The following is a 24173-nucleotide window of genomic DNA, read 5'->3' as shown; positions in this document are numbered from 1 at the left end:
GTTGGAACAAAAAGCCTCATTGGTCAGTTTCAGGTAGTGATAGGTAGTGTAAATGAAAGACACTATCAAACATGACATCAAAACACCAAACATGTTTCAAAAGAGCACTACTGTAGAGGACATTCAGCAGAAAAATAAGAGATCCAGAACTGTCAAATCTGCTGAACACAGCCATTATGTTACATATTAACTAATCTAATATTCAACCAATCAAAAGAAAGGAATTTCACAGAGAAATTTTTTGGAGTTATTATCATCATCATACTATTAGAACTAAAAACAAGAAAAAAAAAACACAAATGTATAATCAAAATTACCCAGCAATCACATGCATTTATTTTTTAACTAACAAATAAACAAACAGCTGCAATTCCCTGCTGGTTTTTTGGACAGTAATTACCGTATATTGAATTTGAAATTCATTCTGAAAAATCTTGTAATATATCTTCTCTGCATGTGCCAGACTCCAATGTCATACATTGTTTAGTTTATAAGATATTTTGTTTACAAAATAATATCCCTGACTGGGCTCCCATATAGACCCTCTTCAAACTTAGCTTGGGCTAATGTAAAATGAATTCAGATGGAAATAAATGATGGGAAAGTGGAAGTATTTCTTAGAAGGACCAGGAAATGTATTTTTGGGCATGAAACAAAGCTGCAAGGACATTTAAATTGTTGAAGGTCACAGCACCCCTGGCTATCTTAGTGATAAGTGTTCAAGGTCATATATAATATTGAGTAAACCAGAATGAATACACAAAGAAAATCCAATAAAAATATTCATTTTTATTAATACAGTTAAGTTATATTATTATTATATACAAGTAAAATGGCAAAGCCACTTTTGGGATGAGACTGTCATGGAGAGTGTGAGCAATGCATGTGCAAATCTCACATTCGCACCTGTTTGTAGAAACAGTATCAGCATTTCGCATTTTCTTTTTACCTGGTTCTCAGTCCCGACTACCTAAAAGTCTGGTTTATTTTGTGTGTGCATGATTTGGACACCAAATATTCTGTGCCAAATTGCAACTCCTGACATGTGCTCCTTCATACCTCTGAGGTGTGCAGCCGTTGACAGCAGCACGATTTTAGAGACGAGACTATGTCTCGTCAATTAGTGCTATAACAATATAAACACTCAGTCAACTATTATTACTTATAATTATACTAATTATTTAATATTCCTCATTTAACCTAATACTATGTAATGAAATTGTCTAAGAAAACAGCAGTTGTCAAACAATGTAACAGTTATAAAAAGTTATTCAGTTTCATCTACTTAAGAATCACATTATTGATATATATAAAGCCACTTAGAATACCGAAAGGTAAAATTTATGTTTGGCTAATTATCTCATTTGAGTCTGTGAATTTATAATTTAATATCAAACTCAAAAATTTAACAAACTATCAGTCTTAATTCTTATCTAATTACAATCAGTAATTTTTATTTTCTTTTTGCTCAGTCTGATAAATAAAAAATTTAACATTCTCATAAAACAATAATATAGTATGAACTGAATTAACAATGTAAAATAATGTCAAAAATGAAGTTAAAATAAAATTCTTTTTGAAAGAATGATTTAAAATATTAGAAATTATTATGAATGATAATGTAATGGTTCATCTATTTCAATAGTGAAAGTATAATTATTAGTTAATAAAAATTATTATTATTTTAAGATTTTTAATAATTAAAAATATTTAATGTATTTTATGATACTCACAGCCAATTTTTTCACATCAAATGAATGTAATGTTGCTGAACACACAACCATCTGAAATATATATTTCTTTATTAAACTCAAGTAAGCTTTATAAAACACAATGTATAATCTAACATGAATAAGCACGATTCTAAGAGTATTTGACTCCATAATATACTTTTTAATAATTAGTTAATATTTTAAATATGTTTCAGATTACTTTAATTATTTTATTTTTTAATATATAATACTGTTTACTGATTTAAAACAATATAATTACTTGATTTTTATAAAATAAATGATATAATTCAAATAGAATCTATATTTCTTATGATATATCATTTAATGAAGCGCACAAAAGAAAAAACTGCAATTTCCTGCATCAATGTATTACCTGAAAAAAAATTCCAACAAAACTAAAAATGTCATGTAACCTATACTATTGTACACTTTGAACCACTGTTGCTATAAAAGCATGTCACTAACCTGTATGCAGTTTAAAAAGTATCATTACAAACATTCTGATTTACCCTGTTTCTTTGTTCTATTTCTGTTAGTACAGTAGATATAATTATGAAATAATTATTTTATTTTTTTGACATGAGGGTCATTTTGGCCACGCTGCACCAAGCATTATGATAAAAACTTACATATAAAATACATTTAGCACTTTTGTAAATATTTACTCAATAAAATTTAGTTTAAAAACAACAAAACATGGAATTAAAAACAATGATAAAAGAATAAGATATGTAAAATACTAACAATAACAAAGCCAGTATCAATAACTAAAATATATAAAGTCCGAGCATTTTTGAACATTGAAGACTCATCACCAGAGGCATTCTTGCATAGAATTATGTTGCTATGGAGACTATTAAAATATTTCAACAACACTAAAAAAAAAAAAAAAAAAAAAAATACAGAAAAACAATTTTGTTTTTCTTTAATTTTATTTTAAATTTAAAAGTGAATTACAACTTTCGATATTACAAAAATATCTGAGTCATTTTCAAGATGGGTTAAAGAATCAGAGTCCCTATTGTTATTGTTCTGGGAAATGATTTTTGACCAGTAATATTCCATTTGCACTATTTTACAATCTGTAAAGATTCTCTTTGTAAGTTTAAATAAACAAAAAAGCTGTTGGGCGAGTTCGTAATAGCTATTTAAACTCCGAGACACTTGGAGACAGTGTGTGATATTACTTGAATTGTATGCTAATTGTTGATTCTCATCTTATCTTACAGGTTAGCTGTTTTTCATTCTATTCCATCCATATTATTTTGTAAAAATTAGGCTCTGTCTCAAGTAATATTTTCTCTAGTAGTATTTTTTTTTTTTAAATCTAAGTTTTTTAACATTGTCATAAATCATTTTATTTTTAGCCACAAATATTTAATTGTTAGTACTCAATCTTCTGGTTTTTCACCACGTCCTATTAATTTTTATCATTGTTATATTTTATTACAAATGTTCATTATTTCTTTGAAATATATCTGCTTTAATTAAAAAAGATCTTACATTGCTGCATTCCTTTCTAAATGACTTTTACGACTTTTATATTTTCACAGAAACTTAAGAAACCCCATTTTCCCATATCTCAAATATAATAAACACCTTGGGCTTTGATTACTTTTCTACTTTTAGATCTACCCAAAGAGATGGCGGTATGATATCTTCTCTAATCAATTAAAAGTTTAAAAACGTTACGAATACCAAAATGCCATACTAACAATTAAAGTGAATTGTTTTCAATACATAATTGTAATTGTTTATGTTCTACACGCCAAGCATATCAACATCTTCACTAATCTGGAATGCTTTCTATCCACCCCCAAATACAAAGACACTGACATTATTGTGTGCTACAATTTTAACTTAACAAATGTCAACTGGGCTTCCTTAGCTCCATCATATTCACAAATAGATAACCCAGAGTATTTCTTTTTAAACAACATTTATTACTACTTTAACTGTAATTGGCATGTAAACTTTCCAGCCTGACAGAACGCCTTTCTCGACTTAGTGTTCTCATTTCAATTTCAGATCTCTACTTTTCCTATTACCAGTTTTAAATCTGACCATTTTGCAATTCAAAATATTCTTAACAAAATTCATGCATTTATCCCATATAATATTTGTACTATTTCAATTCCTAATTGGTCAACAGTTAAATAGTCTTCATTGTCTAAATATTTGAGTTTCCTCAACTGATCCTTTCTTCTAGATCTTTCAATTAACATTAAACAAAAAACACAAAATACATATAGCTGTTTTTCTCACTCTATTAAGCAGTTTTTATATTATAAATGGCATACAAGAACACTAAAGACAATGCAAAATTATATTCGATCTTTATGATATAGATGGGAAAAAAAAAAAAAAAAAAAAAAAGGGAATCCTCACTCACTCTACATTTATAATGTTACCTTAAAGCAGTATTACAAAGAATGTAAACTAAATCATTTAAATTTTTTTTCAGAAACTGTTACTAACTTTACTTTTGATTGCTCTTGAACAAATTTTCAGTTAATGAAAAATATTTTTATTTTAACTTTAATTTTGTCATCTATAAAAAAGTTTTCTATGATAACGATTAGTAACTAATTTAAAAATAAAATAAAACCACAGAGCTGACTTTATCAGACAAAATTATATTCTACCTAGTTTGTTTTTTCACTTAATGTGTGCAGAACACAATCAACATGTTTTGCAACAATTCCAAATCAATGAAGTGTTTTAACAATACATGGCTGTGACAGATATTAAGATTTGTTACAAGTTCATGAGTTGTTATTTGTCGATTTTTAACAATTGCTTCCTGCAATTTTTCTTTGTTGATAGCTTTTGGGCACCTTTCTATTGTATGTCATATAGTTCAAAATTTCCTGAACAGAATTTTTAAAACTACATTTAACATGTTTGAAGTTTAGGAGTATCTTCCCCTACACATTATTATTTTATTTTTACTGTTTGTATAGTGTTGTATCTAGTGTTTCTCATTTCTTGGTCTTTTGCTTGTCTTGGGATTCCGGGATAAAATTTAACTGTTTCCCAGGAAAGAATTAATTATTTTTTATTTTTTAAAGTAATTTAACATGTTCTGCAACCTCCAAAATCATATTAATAATGCTGTGTAAGATATATATTAAAAATTACTTTTGAATTATGTAGAAATTTTTGCAAATAGAAAAAATTTATAAAAGTTTGCTGGAAACTGCATACAACAACAACAACAACAAAATGCTTTGAATTGAGTTGAAAATTAAAAAAAAATTAACTTAGATCAAACTTCTAACTTAAAAAGTAATTCTGTTTTTTAACTAAAACATAATACAAAATATTATTGTAAATTTTTATAAGAAGACTTTAAAAAGCAAAGATGGTCAATCACTTGATCTGGTTTTTATTTAACTAATGAAAAGCCTGCTACCAAGAATGGCCTTTCCAATTCAATTCTTGTGGGTGGAATCATCTTTAATGCATTTAAGAGAAGACGGGTGTTATTGTTGTTGTTATTATTTTCACCTGTAGCCTGGAAGATTTCTAGTTCATTTTCGAGATTGTAGTACTTCTTTTGTTCTCTAGTATTCTTGATTTATCTACCTTGGCTACTTTAATAGAAACATCAAGCTTATAGCCCAATAATTCGGCAGTTCATTTGTCTTTAATAATCAGGTTTATGAAGAAACACTTCATACTTGCAGACTTCGTACTTGTTTGTATCCTTGTGCAATTTGCACAACCTGGCATTATGCAGTTATTGAAGCTACTGGGCATGGTTAAAAATTAAGACAGCGTAAGCACAATTATTCCAAATATTACAGGACAGGTTCTGACAAGTAAAAAATTTTCAGAGTCCTGCCACAAATAAGCTACATATTGATTATTGACCATTTGTGACATGCCATAATGAGCAAAAATTTAAAAAACCAATAAGTAGGTTTAAAATTAATAAATACAAATGTATTCTGACAGTTTATGAGTTAATTATATTTTCTGTTTGTGGAATTTCCTCAACCTTAACACAAAATAAGAAAAAAGTGAATTTTTAAGAAATTTGCAGAATTTCCTGGGTTAAAAAAACAATGAAGATCCCGGGATCCCGTTTCAGAAACCCTAGTTGTATCCTTTACAAAACTCAAAAAGCATAATATGCCTGATATGCATTTTATCTGAAGACATTTTGACTTGACTTTACTCAAACAATATGTTAAGTAAAAAGTTTTAAAATAAGCTTCTAAACAAAGAATACATTCTCACGTTAACAAAAATGTTAAATTTCACAATTGTTATAATTAAATCACATATCTATGTTAAGTAATGACGGCTGTTAAAAATACACAAAGTTTTCCTTTAACTCCATGAAATTAATGGGCATATTTTGTTACTCTGTATTGGGTATGGGTATTTTTGGTTTTTTTATGATTTATGCATGCTAGGCTTGTAAACTTCTTGTTAAATTTGTGTTAAATTCTAAATAAAATGCTTTTATAACTTACTCTTGGGATCTGAAACAGATTAATCTAATTTACATTATTTCTTATGAGAAGAATTCATTCAGTACTCAGACTTCTGGAACAAATTAAGTTCAAGTGCTGAGGTACCATTGACTTTCACACATCTACAATAGGTGAGTTTAAAAAACTTATTCATATAGATTTGTGAAAATTTCTGTTTTATCAAAAATTAATAAAAGTCTCTAAGCAAGCAACATAAAACAAGAAATTAATCAGACTAATATAGATCAAATGAAATCAGATGCAAATATTCCAAAATCCAAAACACTTCTGGTTATAAGCATATCAGATAAAAGATTCTCAACAAGTAGGATTTTTCTTGAGAAAAAATTTTTTATTATAAGACACATTTAATTCTTACAAAAATAAATTTTATCATCTAATTTATTAAAAATCAATCAAAAACATAAATTGGAATATTTACATGCAACTCTCATTATTGATAAATTATTTACAAAAGAAATGGATTCTGGTAATTCTTTTCTTTGGATTTGCTCAAACAACTTGTTGATACAAATTAATGATTTATTAATGAACATTTATTAATAAATCACCCCAGCTCTAAACCATTGAAATGACTATAAACTATTTTGTTATCTTGTTTCTGAATGGTCAGCAGAAAATGATTTTCATAAAAAAATATTTTTCCATGATTGTTTTTTTGAGTCAGAAATAGAAAATTAAGCATTTTTAAGGACACGCTGCCAATTTTTGAAAAAGTAAGTACTTTTGAAAGTCACCAAAAAGAAATATTAAACACTTTTTAATGGCTTTGTAAGGACCATGTAAACATTGAAAATAAGTCCATACAGAAATCAATTTTATCACTGAAATTTTTGAAAAATAAGAATGAACGTATTACTAATATCTTATCAATTAAGTGTTCAAAACTGTATTGAAAAAATGCAAATCAATATACAAACCTGTAATCTTTTACCATCTGAAGTAATTTTCGGAATTTGTTGATGAATACGATTAATTAAATCTCCATATCCTTGAGAAAGCAATCCGTCCTGAAAAAGTCAGTAGAATAAGAATTATTACTAATTGTGTATAAATTAGATTTATGTAATTGAATTGTTTTTTCATTAAAAATATATCAAAAAATACAAAAAATTTGTCTTCACAATCCAGTGTTATACAACACTATCAACAAACCAACAAACTTCACTTGCAGATATGACCTTTAATTTGGGGCTACACTCTGTAAAAATTGCAACTGGTTTAAAACTAATTAAATAATTAATAATTAAAACTAATAGTTTTAATTTATAGTATCACCACCAGAAGACTTTTTTACACCAATTTGCACTTTTTTTAGAGGAGTGTAGCTTCAAATAAAAGGTAATTTCTGCAAATTTTGTGTTTGTTGATTTGTCACTGGTGTTGTGTAATGATGGATTACAAAGACAAATATTTCTTATTCTTCAATATGTTTTTAATAAATTATTTGTAATTGAAATATAGATATAGGGCAAATCAAAAGTCCCCAAACTTTTATTTTAATATATATATATATATATATATATTTTTTATATTGGTGATGTTAACGTGCTATGAATTTCTAAAATCATCTCTCCCCTTGCATCTTTGAGAATATGTGAAGACAATGACAATGTCTCTAAGTGTTTAAATTAGCTCCACAAAGGGCAAATTCTAAACCATGCCAGACATGTCCTTGCACACACATGCTGATGCACTAACCTGCATCAGTTTCCTATTGGCTCTCCAGTCATAATGCAGCAGTACAGGCTAGCCACATGAACAAGTATGTCTCTCCCACAAGTATAATGTGTTTACCTTTTGAAGGAGTACTTAGAAACTAAATCACATACATGATGTGCAGAGAGATTTCCTCTCAAATCTCCTAATTTCTCATTATCTGATTTCTTTCTTTGGGGTTATCTAAAGGGATAATCCAACAGATCTGCAGTTCTTCAAAAAAAAAAAAAAAACTACCACTATCACCACATCAATAGTATTTCTCCAGTCAAGCTAAATGGGTGGCTACAGACATGAGTCACCATGTGTCTTTGTGCTTGCAAGAATATGAACATTTCCAACATTGTTAAGTATATAAAGTTTTTATTTTATGGTATGTAAACTTTTTATTTACATTAAGAACCCCACCACAATTTTTTGAAACCAGAATTTGAAGACTTCTGACTCACCATGTGTGCATATGTATAATATGCAATATAATATTGATAAATTATTATTTAGGTAAAAATAAAAATTTTACACATTTTCAGATTATCAAAATATACAGTGGAACCTCGCTTAATGAGCATAATTTGTTCCAGAGTCTTACTCGTAATGCAAAACACTCGTTAAGTGAAACAATTTTTTCCATAGAAATTAATGTAAAATACAATAACGTGTTCCACGCCAAAAAAATGCTCAAATGTTTTATGTATAACATTTATTCAAAAAAACTGTACAATATACACTGTTAAGGAGTGTGAATCATCATCATCATCATCATCATCATCATCTTTTCTTCTAGCATGGAACGAACCATCCTGAAATGAGAATTCGATTTGCAGAAACAAAAAAAAAAAATCACAGCTAATATGTTTGATAAACACTCCAAACGATATGCCAAATTCTTGGGTTATGTAAATGCTATAATTAAATATTAGAAATTAATTAATTTGACTAGAGGTAGGCAGTTATGTTTCCATCTCACATTATATTTAATAATTATAAATAGTTAACTTCTAATTTGGACATTTCTAAAATTTAATTCGGAATCGGTCATTAAATTTAATGACCCAAGAATCTGGCATATCGTTTGGTGTGTTTATTATATAACAGGCTATGATTGTTGATGTTTATAAGTAATATGTGTGAACGCAAGTTTGAAAAAATATGTGATCGCAAGCGACGCTAAGATGCTAGCAGAACGAGTGCTAAACACAGACTGATGGAGCATGCTGCATGCGCACAATTCGGGACTTCCCCTCCCCTCATCACTTGTTATGCAAAATATCACTCGTTAAGTGAGGCAAATTTTTACAAATTGTTTTGCTCGTTATGTGAAATACTTGTTGTGCAAGGTGCTCATTAAGTGAGGTTCCACTGTATTTCCTTTATTTAATAAATTTTAATAATTAATGATGTCTAAATCCTGAAAGAAAATAATACAATATTTCATTATAATCTTATTTAGTTTCTGAAAGATTCAATGATAAAAAGCTGGCTTGTTCTATACATATAGCTTCAATAAAATATACCTCATTATGAGAGTAAAATAATTACAACCTATTATTAATACCTATTTTTAATTATAAAATAGAAATTTTTAAATGATTGATTAATTTTAAAAATGAATTATTATTATTAAAATAAACTAAAATATAATTTTTTTAAATTAATAATTTAAGAATACCCATGAAAAAGATTGCCCAAGAATGAAATTTGAATCCACAACATCTATTTCTAATAATTAAAATTTATTTATTTATTAATTACAAATTAATTAAAATACATATAAGGATATATTGCCTATCTCTAAGTGAAACTATTAAATTCTTTTGCATAAAGAATATGGCAAAATTTTGGCAGTATTTAGTTTGTAACTTGAGTTTAATGCATTACATAAATATGAGGGCTATTCCAAAATCAACCTCTGATTGGCTGGTAAAAATAAACAAGTTGCCATAGTAATAGTGCATAGAATTAGTGAAGGTTTACATTGCTGAATGCTAACTCATTGTCTTTTATTTATTTATTTATTTATTTATTTATTTGTGCACCTAGTAAGCAGACCATATCATTACTACTACTGCCAGCTGTGAGATCCGTGGGGACAAGGACACCACTCAATTGTGACTTATGAACAGTTATCAACAAGTAACTTTTTCAACAAGCTCATCAGTCAATTGTCAGTCATAAAGTTGTGTGTGAAAAACATTGCTTCACAATTTCAGGACTTTCTGGTAAATTTCCTCAAATTTTGGAGACTATTGTTTCCTACTGTCACAGAAAGATTAAGTTAACACAAGTTCTAGGTCTAGTGGATACTAAAACAATAGACTGATGTTCATAAAACTCAGAAAGCCTTGATATTTCTTTTGTAATACCAGACAAGCTTTATTAAGGCAGTTCAACTGGGAGATTTTCTACCATCCTACTTACAGTCCAGACTTGGCACCAAGAGATTACCACTCTTTCAGCAAAATGAAGGTCTGGCTGGATATCCAACAATTTGAAACAAATGAGCTCATGGTTGGAGTCAGTAACTGGCAGTACTGTTCATTGGCAAGAGATTGTAAAAACCAGTCCCATGATACAAATGTCTGATTTTGGTAAATACAGTAAACTCCCGATTATCCGTGCATGAATTTAATTTTAAAAAAAATGTAATGAAGGTAATGATTTGATTAAATTTTGAAAAAAAAAATGACAATACTGGATGCGATACATGGTGTAATGCAATCTTGGAACAAAATAAAGCCAATAACACTCGTTCGATCGTGGAGGAAAATTCTACCAAATGTAGAAGGTGATTTTTTGGATTCTATCAAGCCTGAGACAAGTGAAACAGTATCTGAAATAAGTGAGCTAAGTGCAAATTTACATGGCTTTGAAAATGTTGATAGAGAAAATATTGAGGAGTGATTAGAACATCATTCATATGATGGAGGTTTTCAAATAATGAGTGACGCAGATATTATTTCCAATCTCATTCAACCAGAAGAGCAAGAGAATGAAGCTGAGAGTAGAGAAGAAGAAATTATCAATCGCATTAGTCACAACACAGCCCTGAATTCTGTTGACACTTTGCTGGAATACATCAACCAATGGGAATTTGAGTATAATGACATACTAGCTCTTAGAAAAATTTGAACTGATATTAAAAAATCATTAAAAGATTCCTGCAAACAAACCAAAATCACAGATTTTCTTAATAATGAGCATTAAACATGTTAAAATAATTGTCTGCCTTAGAAATATATAATATGTTGTATTTTAGAAATAAATAATTATAGTTTGGATTATCTGTGTTTTTGGATTATCTGTGCCACCTCTCCCCACCATTAGCCTGGATAATCGGGAGTTTACTGTATGTGGAAAATAACATAGATATGCATTTAGATTTTCTATATAATAAATTCTTCCTAGCCAATCAGAAGTTGATTTTGGAATAGCCTTCATATGTACATAATCTCTTATATCTAACAGTTTGACAATATTTATTTTTAAAATAATTACATCTTAGAATAAAAATAAAATATAGCAATGAAAATTAATGTGCAATTCATATAATTAACTTTAAAAAAAAAAAAAAAAAATCACAAAAAACTTACAGCTTCATCCAAGACAAAAAATCGAACCTATAAAATAAAACAAAATTATTATTTTATAGTAGTAAATAAGGATATATAAAAAACTTTCAAAATTTGTAATTTTGAATTTTGGCTCTATTACTACTCACAAAATATGATTTAAAACATTTATAAATTCTTGAGATTTTCAAAATTAATAAAGTAAAATTTTATTGAATAAGAAAATGATAAATTTATAACTTTGATATAAAATTTTTGACAGTATTTATTAATATAAAAAAATTTTTTGTAATCCATTTATACACTAAAAAACCTAGAAAAAGTTGGAAAAAAGTTAAATTAGATTAAACCCAGTAGTAGTTTGGTAAAATTAGTTATTAAATTCAATTATGAGAGAGTAATATCCAAACCTTTAATGTCCAACAAACATTTTATAATAAGGAAGGTCCAAAAACATTTTTGAAATTATTGACTTATAATTACAGTCTATATTTAACAAATAAATTTATTGTTTTTATCTTTAAATTACAGTTTTTGATAAAAGAAAGGCAAAATTATTTTACTTCTGCAGCATTTCTTTTATTATATTGTAATAACTTAATAAAATTATATATTTGAGGACTAACCTGTGTGAGAGAAATTTGACCTGTACTAATAAGATCCTCTAATCTTCCTGGTGTTCCAACAATAATGTCCACCTGAAATAAAGATTTTATTCATATGATATACATTTATAAAAAATTTATAATAAATCATCAGGATAAGATGTGTCATACTCCACTTTGTAAAGCCGAAATCTGATCCTTGGCAGCAACTCCACCTATTACTAAAAGTTCTCTAAACAAATTGAAAATTATTATTATTTACATAAAATTTAAAAAGTATCCTAAATAATAAACATGTTTACCTAACTTCTGGATTTTCAAGATACTTCTTAAAATTTCTTATACATTGAAGTGTCTAGAAAAAGCACATTTAGAATGTATAATAAGGCATATTTTTAAAGTAAGGTCCATTTTGAAATAAAAAATAAAGAAAAGAAAAATAAAAGTACTACAATTACTATAGCTAAAAAATTTACACATTTTTGTTATTTTTCACATAGTTATCATTGATTGCACACATTTTTAATGTGTCACCAGTTTCCTTATTCTATTGTGAAAGTTGTCTGTCACCAATGTCTTGAACCATTCAGTAATGCAGTTTTTCAGTTCATTGTCATTTCAAACTGCTTTGATTGAAGACATTTCTTTAAATGCAAAACAGGTGATGCTTGGTGCTATTTCAGGGTTCAGGCCTCATACCACCTCTCAAACGGTTCAAATGTTGCAAGAATTTCACTGGAAAATTCTTGACTATCTGCCTTATAGACTTGAATTAGTACCCAATGACTATCACCTATTTTTGCATTAAAAAAAAAAAAAAAAAAAAACCAAACGACTTTCATTGAAGCAGTTTGAAAATCACAATGAACCGAAAAAACTGCATTACTGAATAATCATCCATAAAACTACATTTGGGCCTTAAAAAATCTGATAAATTATGGCTCTATTGGTAACACTACAACAGTACAAAAGCAATTCCATTTCATTATTAGACCTATTTATAAACTGATATTACCAAAACCATTTAAAAACATAAAACAAACTCTAAAATTGTTGTGTTTATTAATGGAGATATGTATTGAATAAAAAGGACTGATCAAGGACATATAATCTAAAATGCATTTCCTTTGTTGTCAATAAAGTTTGTATAATCTACCATTGTTGTGTTCCTATATGAGTAATTCTCCTAAATAATCTTATGTTTACTTCTATCAATTACAAAAAGAGAAGATAAAACTAAGAATAATATAAACAACTAAAATAAACTAAGATGAACATTGCCAAGTATCTGTGTATCCACACCTTATAGTGTTTAAGAACCAAGAACAAGAGGCAATCAAGTATAAATTTAAACCTTTGCAAAATATCCAAAACATACGAATTTTCTTAATTGTTTTACTGAAGTATTAATCTATTATGCCTATAATAGATCTGAAGGAAACATATGTTTAGGAAGATAAGGAACAAGAATGATGGATGGCAATAATGATTACTTCTATCTAATTAAAGATAATTGCTTTACTCTGACAGTTTTCTGGAAATCAAGTTGTAATGAGTTCTACAATGACAACATTTTTGGAATAACTTTTTCATATTATTTAAGCATTAGTTTCAAATTATAGTTCTTTCACAAATATTTTGTATAAAAACTTAAGTTTTTTTCGTTCTGTAATATAAAATAATTTTTTGCATTTATAATTTATTCAGCATGAAAAAATTGACAACTTGAAAAATTATTTGTTTGAAAATGTTTTCAATTCTTTAATTATAATTTTGATGCTACAAAGTATACAGAAACAAACAAAGATCTACAAATTAAAGAGAGAAATTAAGTCTTATTTGAATATAAAGATTCTATTAATTATTGATTTTCTCTTCCTCTAAATTATAAAATTTATTAATTTCCTGAAGCATGTTAAAAAATATGATTTGTGGTTTGGTTAAAAAGTATCTTTTGAAATAGCTTTAAACTGAATGTGCGACATTTGTGAAGTGAACAGATTATAACCAAAAATCTAAATATTTCCTCCTCCATTTAATTTCGTGTATATATATAATGGATTTCATAGGAAACGCGAAAAACTTTTTTGCTTTATTTCACTAATAAAATATTTTTCCATTTTTTTTATTATAAAAAAAAGCAACAAAACTTAAAATGACTAAAATTATTCTTGAATTTGAATGATTAAAACTGATGTTATATTAATGAAAAATTTACTTCACTAATAACAATTTTTCAATTCACAAAGTTATATTCATAACTTAAATCATGATAGTTTATTAAAGTGTTATGACAGAAAGATTATTATTGCATAATAATATTCTTTCTATCATAACACTTTAATAAATTAATAAATCACAAAAAGTATTCTAAACTGTGATTCAATTCATTCTGTCATTCACAAAACTTTATAATTAAAAAAAAAAAAAACTAGGTGAAACAGTTTTTGATATATTGATTACTATGAAGATAAGTACAGAAGAACAACATACCTGTTCAGCAAGTTCTCTTGATGGCTGAAATTCAATAAAAATAAAAAGTGTGAGTTCATTAAACACAAAAAATTTGGAATAATTTAAAATGAAATAAATTATGTATAACAAATATCGATCATTGTCACATCAATATCAAATAATACAACATTCAACTGTATTCTGAAATTATAACATGTTTTCTATTGAATTATAGCATTTTTCATCATAAAAAAAGGGTCTTAAATTTTTTAGAAATTATTCCAACGTTCATATTTTATCCTTTTTCAAGAAAAATGTTAAAAATTCGTCAAAATATAAAAATGTTTTTCACTAAATCATTATTTGTATTAAATTTTAAATTTCAATATAAACATAGTCATTAGAATGTGACTGAGGATTATTGAAAACTTCATACTGAAGTGATTTTCTATATCTTCACTTTTGACCAATTTAATCAAGAGTATTTTTATGTCTTACTAGCTGAGATACCCAGCTTCACTTAGAAAAATGATAAATTAAGTAAAGTTAATGCACTCATATAAAAAATACACAATAATGGTAGCTAACAAATATTAGGTCTGGAATCACAGTCTTTCATCATAGTTCTAAATCTAATCTTCTGAGTCAACAAAATCTTCAAAATTAAACTTTCTATTCTAACTTTGAATTTGAATCTTGGCAAGTGCCAAAGAAAAACAACTCAAGCATGTTCTTAGATGAAAAAACCATCATTCATAATTGATGTGACTCAATCTGACTGACCAAGTGCCACTTTGTATGGACAAAGCAATATACACAAAATGCATATATAAACAGAAATACATAGCTTAAAGTCTTTATATTTATATGTTTATATATGTCTATATTTAAATTTTGTTCAAAGTAATATTTTCATTTTTCCTTACTTCTATGATAATTGCCTGTGGTGCATTTTTCATCTTTTTTTGAACACCTTGAGAAGCACCTATTCAAAATCAAATATAAAAAAATATGTTAATAAGAAAATATTAATGCATTATTTAATTTCATTTATTATTTACTCATTAAAAAATAAATTATTAATTATTGATTAATAATAATGAATTTCACAAAAATAATTTATATCTAACTTAATATTTCACTGCAGTGTAGTTGCTAAATGACACCTATGGTACAATTAAATAAAAAAATTGAAAAAATAATTGAAGTATTTGATAATATTTTTAGACCATGTTCTAGAACAATATGTTTTTAATTTTTATGTGATTTATAGAAAACACATTTAAAATTTGTCACTATTTCTAGATAATATGAATGGTAACTTGATAGTAAATAGAAAGACAATTGTTAATACAGGTTTAATGCACAATATAAAATAATAATGTGAGAATCTGAAGTTGGCAGATTATATTATTGACAAGTTTATTTAAAATTTTATCTATTATGAGATTTAGAAAAGCTGAAAAAGAAACTTCCTTTTTGACTTGAGAAAAGTCATTCATTTCCTCCAAAAATGATAGCTAAAGCGCGATGTCTCACTCTCTATCCACGGGACCACACTATTTCCATCACGTGGCAGAAGCATGAAGAGCTATTTCTAATAATTCTATTGAATAGAATTTTGTATAAAAGGTGAGAGATGACCTCTCGCCTTTTATACAAATCATCTTCAAATGCACTCTTGCTAAGGCTCTTGCCAATGCTTTAGACAACAATCTTGTCCCTCCCAGTTCTCTACCTTTGTTTCTTCCCAAGAACTCTCAACTTTCCACGACAAATATTGCTTGTACTAAGGTAATATAAATTTTATTATGTAAACTCTGTTGTCAGGACAGATTTAGTGGGTTAGAATTTGAAGTCCTCTTCTTTATATTAACGCGTTCAGCCCTTAGCCCGAGATATCTCGGGCAAGTTGTATAGCGTTGCAAAAAATGGGGTCCTTTAGGACCCCTAAAAAAATTTTTTTTTTTTTTTGATTTTTCGGATGTTTTCTGTCTCCAAATTTTTTGAAAAATTTTTACCCGCGCGAAAAAATTTTATTGCGAGTTTAATTAACCTTTAATGACACGCAATTAACGCTTAATGGTTTTTTTATGGGATTTTTTTATAAAACTTTATTCATCTTTCTAAAGTTCTAGTGCGTCGATTTTACTTCGGTAAAGTTATTTAAAGCTATTTTCTGATGTCAAAAACAGCATCCAATAGTTTTTTAATTTTTTTAATTAATAGATTTTATTATATATACGTTTAATTAAGTCGGGGGGTCGGAAATTTCAATTAAAATCGTAATTTTAAAAAAATATTTAGAAATATACCGCCATCTAGTATTCACCCTACTTTTTACCCTTCTCCTCCCGAGAGTTTCATGAGAATGTCCCGCGAAAGACGACACCAGCTGTTCTCAAGGTCATCCAGCTGTGTAAACAATGACACATCGGTGTCAAGTTTCGCGCTAAGGCGAGACAAAGGAAATTATACTTTGAAGCTTTTTCTTCAAAATTAACACATTTCTATAATTTTTTTTTCGTTTTTATGTTTAACTACATTAAAATTAAAAAGTATTTAATTCCCCGGAGTCCCAAGGAGTTAATATTGAAACTAAACATTTTATTTTTATTCTTATCATAGTTTTGTTGTTTTGAATCTCCATTTAATATATGTATATATGATAACTATTGTTTTTGTTTAAATAAATATATAGATATATTCCTAATTGTCATTTAATTAATTAAATGACAATTTAATTAATAATTAATTCCATTGTAGACCCATGTAATCCACATTATTTATCATTTTAAACTAAACCCTCCTAAAATTTCGGTTGATTTGAATATATCTTTTTCCACTCGGAAGATAATAAATTCAATCACAAGTTAGGATGCGAGATAAATTATCGTAACTGATGTCAGGATTCTCAAATAAAGATTTCACAGATTGTTCTTCTTCACTTCATTTCCATCCTGTATGTGGAACAGGGTTGATCAGGCGTCCCCACTTTTCACAGTAAAATAAATACTATTTTTACTTTATGTAAGCATTATCATCTTTTTGTGTTAAAATTTTAATAGCAAGTAGAAATATAAAAATGTTAGTATTTATAGTGATTACCATGATTTCATGTAGATAACCCACACTGACCTACACCTGTAGGAAATTTCTAAAATGAAAATAAATCTCTGAATAATCTGCATCTTTAAAGTGACCAATGAAGCATGACATTTCCAAATATGCAGTTTAGAAGATACCATCTCAAACATTAAAACATTGTTTTCTCTATTTCATTTTCAATAGCAATTCATTGTAGATGTAATTATACGAGGGTCATTCTAAAAGTAAAGAACGTTTGTTTCTCTAGATACTTTTATTTAAGATAATGAAACAAAACTTATTTTACAACACATATGATACCTTAGCTATTTTTCTACGTAGTTGCCATACAAATTTAAACATTTGTCATAGTGTATCACCACCTTTTCTATGTCTTCTGCATACTCAGTTACCGCCAAGTTCTTGAACCAGCCATTTTCAGTTTGTTGTCACTTCCATAGTGATTCCTGGCCAAAAAGTCCTTCAATTTTGGAAAAGGATGGTAATCACTTGGGGCCAAGTCCGGGCTATAAGGAGAAAACTTCCCACTTAAACTGCTGAAGCAAGTTCTTCTTCAATGCAGCAGCATGCAGACACGTGTTGTCCCAAAATAGCAAAATGCCTCTAGACAACAATTCCCACTGTTTGTTTTGAATAGTGTGGCATAGTCAGTGAAAATTTACGGACAGAAATGCTCGGTTATCTCTCTCTAAATTTCAATAGGGTAGACTTTTTTCGCATTCAAAAAGGGTATTACATTACGAACGTCACACTTGGCTGGATCTTTAATTTTGCCACATATTTCAAAGCCACACTATAAACAGTAAACAATCGTTGCAGCTAGCTGTTAGCGTCAAATTGGCACGCAAAAATGGAAAGATCCATGACGTGGCAGTGAGGAGGTGATGGGAGAACTGCACGGCTCGTCAGATCAAAACATTCTTTTCTTTTAGAATGACCCTCGTATAATAAATAAAATGGAAAAACAGAATACTGAGAGGAAACCTCCCAAATTTTGAAAGTGTTGAATGCTTAACAAAAATTTTTTAATTAATATAATTGGAAACAATATCAATGTAATTAAGTTCCATAAATAGTAATTAAAAAAGTAATGATTTTTTATAAATGTATGGTAATATCTAAATGAAGGATAATGAATATTCTACAATCAGAAAAACACTAACACTAAAAATAATTTTTTTATGAAATCTAACAGATGGTTAAATGTTTTTTGAGATATTATTAAAAGTTCCCATCATCAAATTGTATTAAACAGAAAACTGTTATACATAATAAAAACTGATGATGGGAGCTAATATCCGAAGAAACATTTATAATCCAAGAATAAAACCATCTGTTAGACTTCATAAAAAATTTTATTTCTTGCATTAGTGATTCTGATTACATGATGAGTCAGACATTAGAAAAAAAAAACTACAAGTATAATTTATTTGTAGAATTTAGTACTATATTTCTGATATATAATAAAGATCAAAATAAAATTAGCAATAAGAAACTAACTATATAGAATACAAAACCCCACACATTTATGTTTTGTTTATAAACTATAAGGGGTGTTCAATAAAGAACCAAATGCAATAGCATGAAATAGAAACAATTTATTTCAACAATAATTGCCCTGATTGTTAAGGCACTTATCCCATTGTGGCACCAGCCAAGTTATGTCATGTTTGAAGAAGGTAGCAGGACACCAGTGAAGCCAACGTCAAACAGCATCTTGCACTTCAGTGTCTGAGGAAAATTGTCTGCCTGTAAGTGCCCTTTTGAATTCCTCAAAAACATCAGAAGTCACATGGTGACAGGTCAGGACTATAGGGAGGGTGCTTGAGTACCTCCCAATGAAATTGCTGTAGCAGGTCCTTTGTCATGTTGGCTGTGTGAGGACACACATTGTCATGCAGCAAGATGACCCCCATTCTTGAGTTTTCCTGGACACCTGCATTTGTGTGCATAATGTGCACAAGGTGTTGCAGTAGGATATTGCATTGATGGTGCTGCTATGCTGCATAAACTGAACAATCAGCGACCCCTGATGGTCAAAAAACAGGGTGATCATCACCTTCCCTGCTGACGGTCGCACGCTCTTGCTCTTTTTGGATGGAGGTGAATGTGGATGTTTCCACTGCATGCTGGCATGCCCCGGCTTTAAATCGTAACAGAAACACTATGCTTATCTCCCATCACAATGCGATGAAAAAAACCATTACCACGCAAAGTAAAACGCATCAGATGCTCCAATGACAAACTCATCTGGTTGCTGGTCTGTTCTTCAGTGGTTGAATGTAGCACCCCATTGTGCACACCTTTCTGAAATGCAACGTTTTGTGCACAACACTGGGCACAGTACCAACACTCAGGTCTACTGCAGTTGTAATGTCACGGACAATTATCCGTCTGTTTGTTGGCACTAAGTCTTTCACAATTTGCACATTCTGTGGTGTGACTGCATGCTGCAGACATCCTGGTCATTGGTCATCCTTCAAGTTTGAATGTCCTTCCCGAAATTTTTTGGCCCACACTTTCACCTGGGCAAGGCTTAGGATGTATGGACCTTACACTTGATGCATTTGCCGATGAATTGCAGTAAGTCTGCAACCTTCTGCAACAAGGAACCTGATCACTCCACATTGTTCAACAAAATCACTCAAACAGATGACTGAGGCTACAGATGTTCGCCTTATATGGGGGTGTCACTTTGGTGCACTGCCCATTCACATGCAAATTTTCTGCTTAGAGCTGTGCTCATCGGCTGGTTATTTATTAAACACCCCTTATAAATAAATTAAAAACCTACCTAGTCAAGAAGAGAAGTGCTTATTTTACGAAACAAAAGTAAATATTTTATTAGAAACATTTTCATTCTTACATTAAAACAGCTTCAGCTAATATTACACTATTACAACCGAAATAAGCATTTCTCTTTACTAATTATCATGATGCTAAGTTCTCATTCAAGTTTAAAAATTTACCTGTTACAGTGGAATTTATTACATAATCTTTGGGTGCTTGAGAAAGGCCAATATATCCAGCCTACAATAAGTAATATAAAATTTAATTATTTAATCAAAAACAAAAAATAACCAATTGTATACTTTAATCTATATACTTTAATACTATGACAAATCTTACAACTGTGCAATTAACAATGAAATTAATCTGTTGTTTCTTTTTAAAGATACAGTTTATCGAAGACAAATACAGCTAGAATCATTACATATTATCTAACTAAAAACACAAACTGAAATGAATTTCATTAATACTATTTTGTTAAGTAAATAAATATACAAAAATTAAGTTATTTCACATATATTTTTATTGTATTATAATAGTTATCATATAATTCAAATTTTCAACAAAACAGCACAAACATTTGAATTTTGTTAGATAATGTAGAATAATTATTTTTTAAATTTGGCATTAAAATTTTTAGGTTTCTTTTTATAGATGTGGACAAATAAAAATTAAATTGTAGACTGATATCATAACATGTACAGATTTTATATACACAAAAATTTGATGATAGTATAAAACTATCATTTAATATAATAAATGGATACACAGATTGTTATGTATTAATAATATATAAAATAGTAGGTCTGTTTTGAAATCATGTTGCTAATATGTATATGATACAGTATGTATTAAATTCCTTTTATATTCCAATGTAAATTGTATTTGTTTTCAAAATAGTTTAGTACTTAATGACATTTAGCAATCACTGTGTTAATAAAACAATTATTTTAAATTAATGACATTAATTGAATATGTACAAGAGAGATATTTAGGAAAAAATTTATATAATTAAAACTTTTAGTTAAAAAATTTACTTTAAAAAATTAAGAAAGCAAATTTTAAAAGATAAAGCAGACTTGCACTGTAACATAACTGGATGTATTCCATCATCATCATCATCAGGAATAGGAATCATTTTTGTCTTGAACAACTATAATTATAAAACTAAATAGTAAATACATAACTATTCTCAAAATACACACAGATTTCAACAAACTTTTAAATCAAAATATGCTGTTAATACTTTAAATCACCAATTAAATCTTCAAAGGAGAGAGAAATAATGGCAGTGCTTCTAGTTTGCTGAAGTGCAATGTTAGACTTGCATGATTGGTAAAATATAGATCACATGTCCTAGATAAAACTGATTCTAATTGGCTGCATGTAATTTTTGATGCAATGTATATGATGATGATGATGATTAAAAAAAAAAAAATGCATTTTAACTTGTATAATTTGTAGTCCTTTTTAAGTTTAAAGCATAAAAGTGATGTTTACTTTTTAAGAAACATTTTAAAAAGTGCACAATTACAATAAGAAAAACATTATACACAAAAAATTTGTAATATCAAATATCTGACAAAAGCAAGCAATATTAGTTTAAAATAGATAATATAAAATTGTGAGATGCTGGTTACCTCAGTTGCTACTATGAGAAGAGTTGCATTAGAATTTGAGTGTCCCTTTTCTAAAAACAACAATGACAACTGGACACTCATATACAATATATATATTCCCATGTTAACATGACTAATTGTCACATAAATGACTTGGAATCATTCAGGTCTGGCCATCCAAGTGATTGGCTGCACTGGAGCCAAAGGGAAGTTCAGGAAAGAGAGCCTGAGGTCTCTAATGATGTGTGCATATAGAGTTCACAAATATCTCTGAAAGTGAGTGGGCGCTCCAATGGATTACAAACAGTAGTAGTGAGGGGTCTTTTAACAGTTTGGACAAGAGGCTTGACATAAGTTTCTGACAAAGAATGGGAAAGTGTCTGGTGGTAATACCCAAAACCAAACAAAAGGGGATTTATTGAGATATAATTCAACCACAAACAAACAATAATTGTAAGATAAGGTACAATTTATAATTCACTCTCTTGCCCCATAAATTGGTAATTGAGTAACCAAATGTGTAACTCTCAGCTTCAATATATGGAGCTATTTTTTTCTTGTAACCTGTTAAGCATTGGCACTTTCCATCTGGATCCAATCTGGCACAAAATCTTCCAAAAACACATGTCAGAAATTAAAATGAGGAATCATAGACTGGCCACTGTTCAAGCTAAGGTCACTTTGTCATCATTGTGATAGACAACAGCAGCCTCACAAAAGTACTGTTGGAAATTCATCTAAGTTTTAAAAGTCAAGATTTCTTCCAATAAAAAATAATCATCATCATTCCTTTAGAAATTTATATGTAACAAAACATTATAATTCACCAACAAAATCTTCAATAAATAACCAAGATTTTAAATTATTCCTTAAAATAAAAACTTTGACATGATAAATATAACTGAACCACTAGCTGGATAATGATTCATTACCCAATTGTATAAATTAGATTAGTTTTTTAAAATGACTGAAACTTATAATAAACAAAATTTAAATTATAAATATGTAACAAATTATTTCTATAATATATAAAACTTACTTCTGGTTTATATTTAAATGCACTATCACCAAAATTAAATTCCATTTCTGCATTCTGGAAAGAGATGAAAAGATTTAGTTTTGAAGTGAGAAATCCATTCATTATACTTATAAACAACAACTTACTTTTAAAACAACAGCAGCAAAAAATGCACTTCTTCGTAAATTTTGTGGAATTTTAAAAGCTTCTCCAAAATCATTACCTAAAAATAAAAAAAGGAAAACACAATGATATAAAATTATTTTTAAAAAATGCAGGAAAACATGAATAAACTTAATATAAAAAAAATTCTCAGAAAAAAAAATTGACATTTTTTTTTATTTAAAGCTTTAATTACACTTACGATTGATTATCATATTCAATTCAAGGTTTATTTCAGTAATGTAATACAAACACAGAATCATTGGCCTAGTTTTGCTAACCTCCTGGACATAATATTGAACACTACTTACAAGGAGAGGGTCAAGCATTCGGGTCTTTGATTCAAACAGAACTTGATAAGTATGTAACCCTTAATACAAACAGATCTGTCAAAATAATAGAACCCACTTCTCAAACATTTCCAAAAAACAAGACGTCTGAAAATTGAGTGTTTAGCTTAGAGGCTTTGGAAATTTCACATTTTCTTGGAGTAGCAATAGCTGAGTGGACAAGATAGTACATCACAATTTTACTGGACTGACAATTTTAGTGTTCTTTTTAAAGTGTAACAAAATCATTTTATTATTTTACTGTATCATTATTATTATTATTATTACTGTTATTATTCCTTATGTTTAAAGCTTATAAAACAAAGAAAAGTAGAATTAAAAATACATATACTGTCACCACGAATAAGCTTTAGATGTTACTGTGCATAGACAAAAAAAGACAAGTCTGTATTAAAAACAGGTAGCATAGCCATAGCATCTCTGCAGATTTAACCTTTTTGTATCAAATAAAATTTTTATTTCTTTATATTTCTTTTCAGGTATGGTGTATTATTATTATATTTGAAGTTTAACAAATGTGAATGAATGAGGAAATGGTCCG

General features: G+C 28.4%; 1 protein-coding gene across 1 annotated transcript in view; it reads right to left on the bottom strand.

The window, feature by feature from the left end:
- Positions 1 to 24173, bottom strand: part of Ddx1 (ATP-dependent RNA helicase Ddx1) — a 119515-nt gene that overhangs the window by 39730 nt on the left and 55612 nt on the right. The window contains exons 10-20 of the mRNA XM_067275014.1: positions 23267 to 23343; positions 23142 to 23195; positions 20663 to 20723; positions 15512 to 15570; positions 14625 to 14648; positions 12434 to 12486; positions 12303 to 12363; positions 12153 to 12224; positions 11548 to 11574; positions 7159 to 7248; positions 1734 to 1784 (exon numbers count right to left, since the gene is read on the bottom strand). Coding sequence (XP_067131115.1) covers positions 1734 to 1784; positions 7159 to 7248; positions 11548 to 11574; positions 12153 to 12224; positions 12303 to 12363; positions 12434 to 12486; positions 14625 to 14648; positions 15512 to 15570; positions 20663 to 20723; positions 23142 to 23195; positions 23267 to 23343 — 629 coding nt within the window. The remainder of the gene's footprint in view (positions 1 to 1733; positions 1785 to 7158; positions 7249 to 11547; positions 11575 to 12152; positions 12225 to 12302; positions 12364 to 12433; positions 12487 to 14624; positions 14649 to 15511; positions 15571 to 20662; positions 20724 to 23141; positions 23196 to 23266; positions 23344 to 24173) is intronic.

The sequence above is a fragment of the Centruroides vittatus genome, unplaced genomic scaffold (assembly GCF_030686945.1).
Source record: "Centruroides vittatus isolate TY-2023 unplaced genomic scaffold, ASM3068694v2 contig_577, whole genome shotgun sequence".
NCBI classification, from domain to species: Eukaryota; Metazoa; Arthropoda; class Arachnida; order Scorpiones; family Buthidae; genus Centruroides; species Centruroides vittatus.
This window is presented reverse-complemented; position numbering and strand designations above follow the sequence as displayed.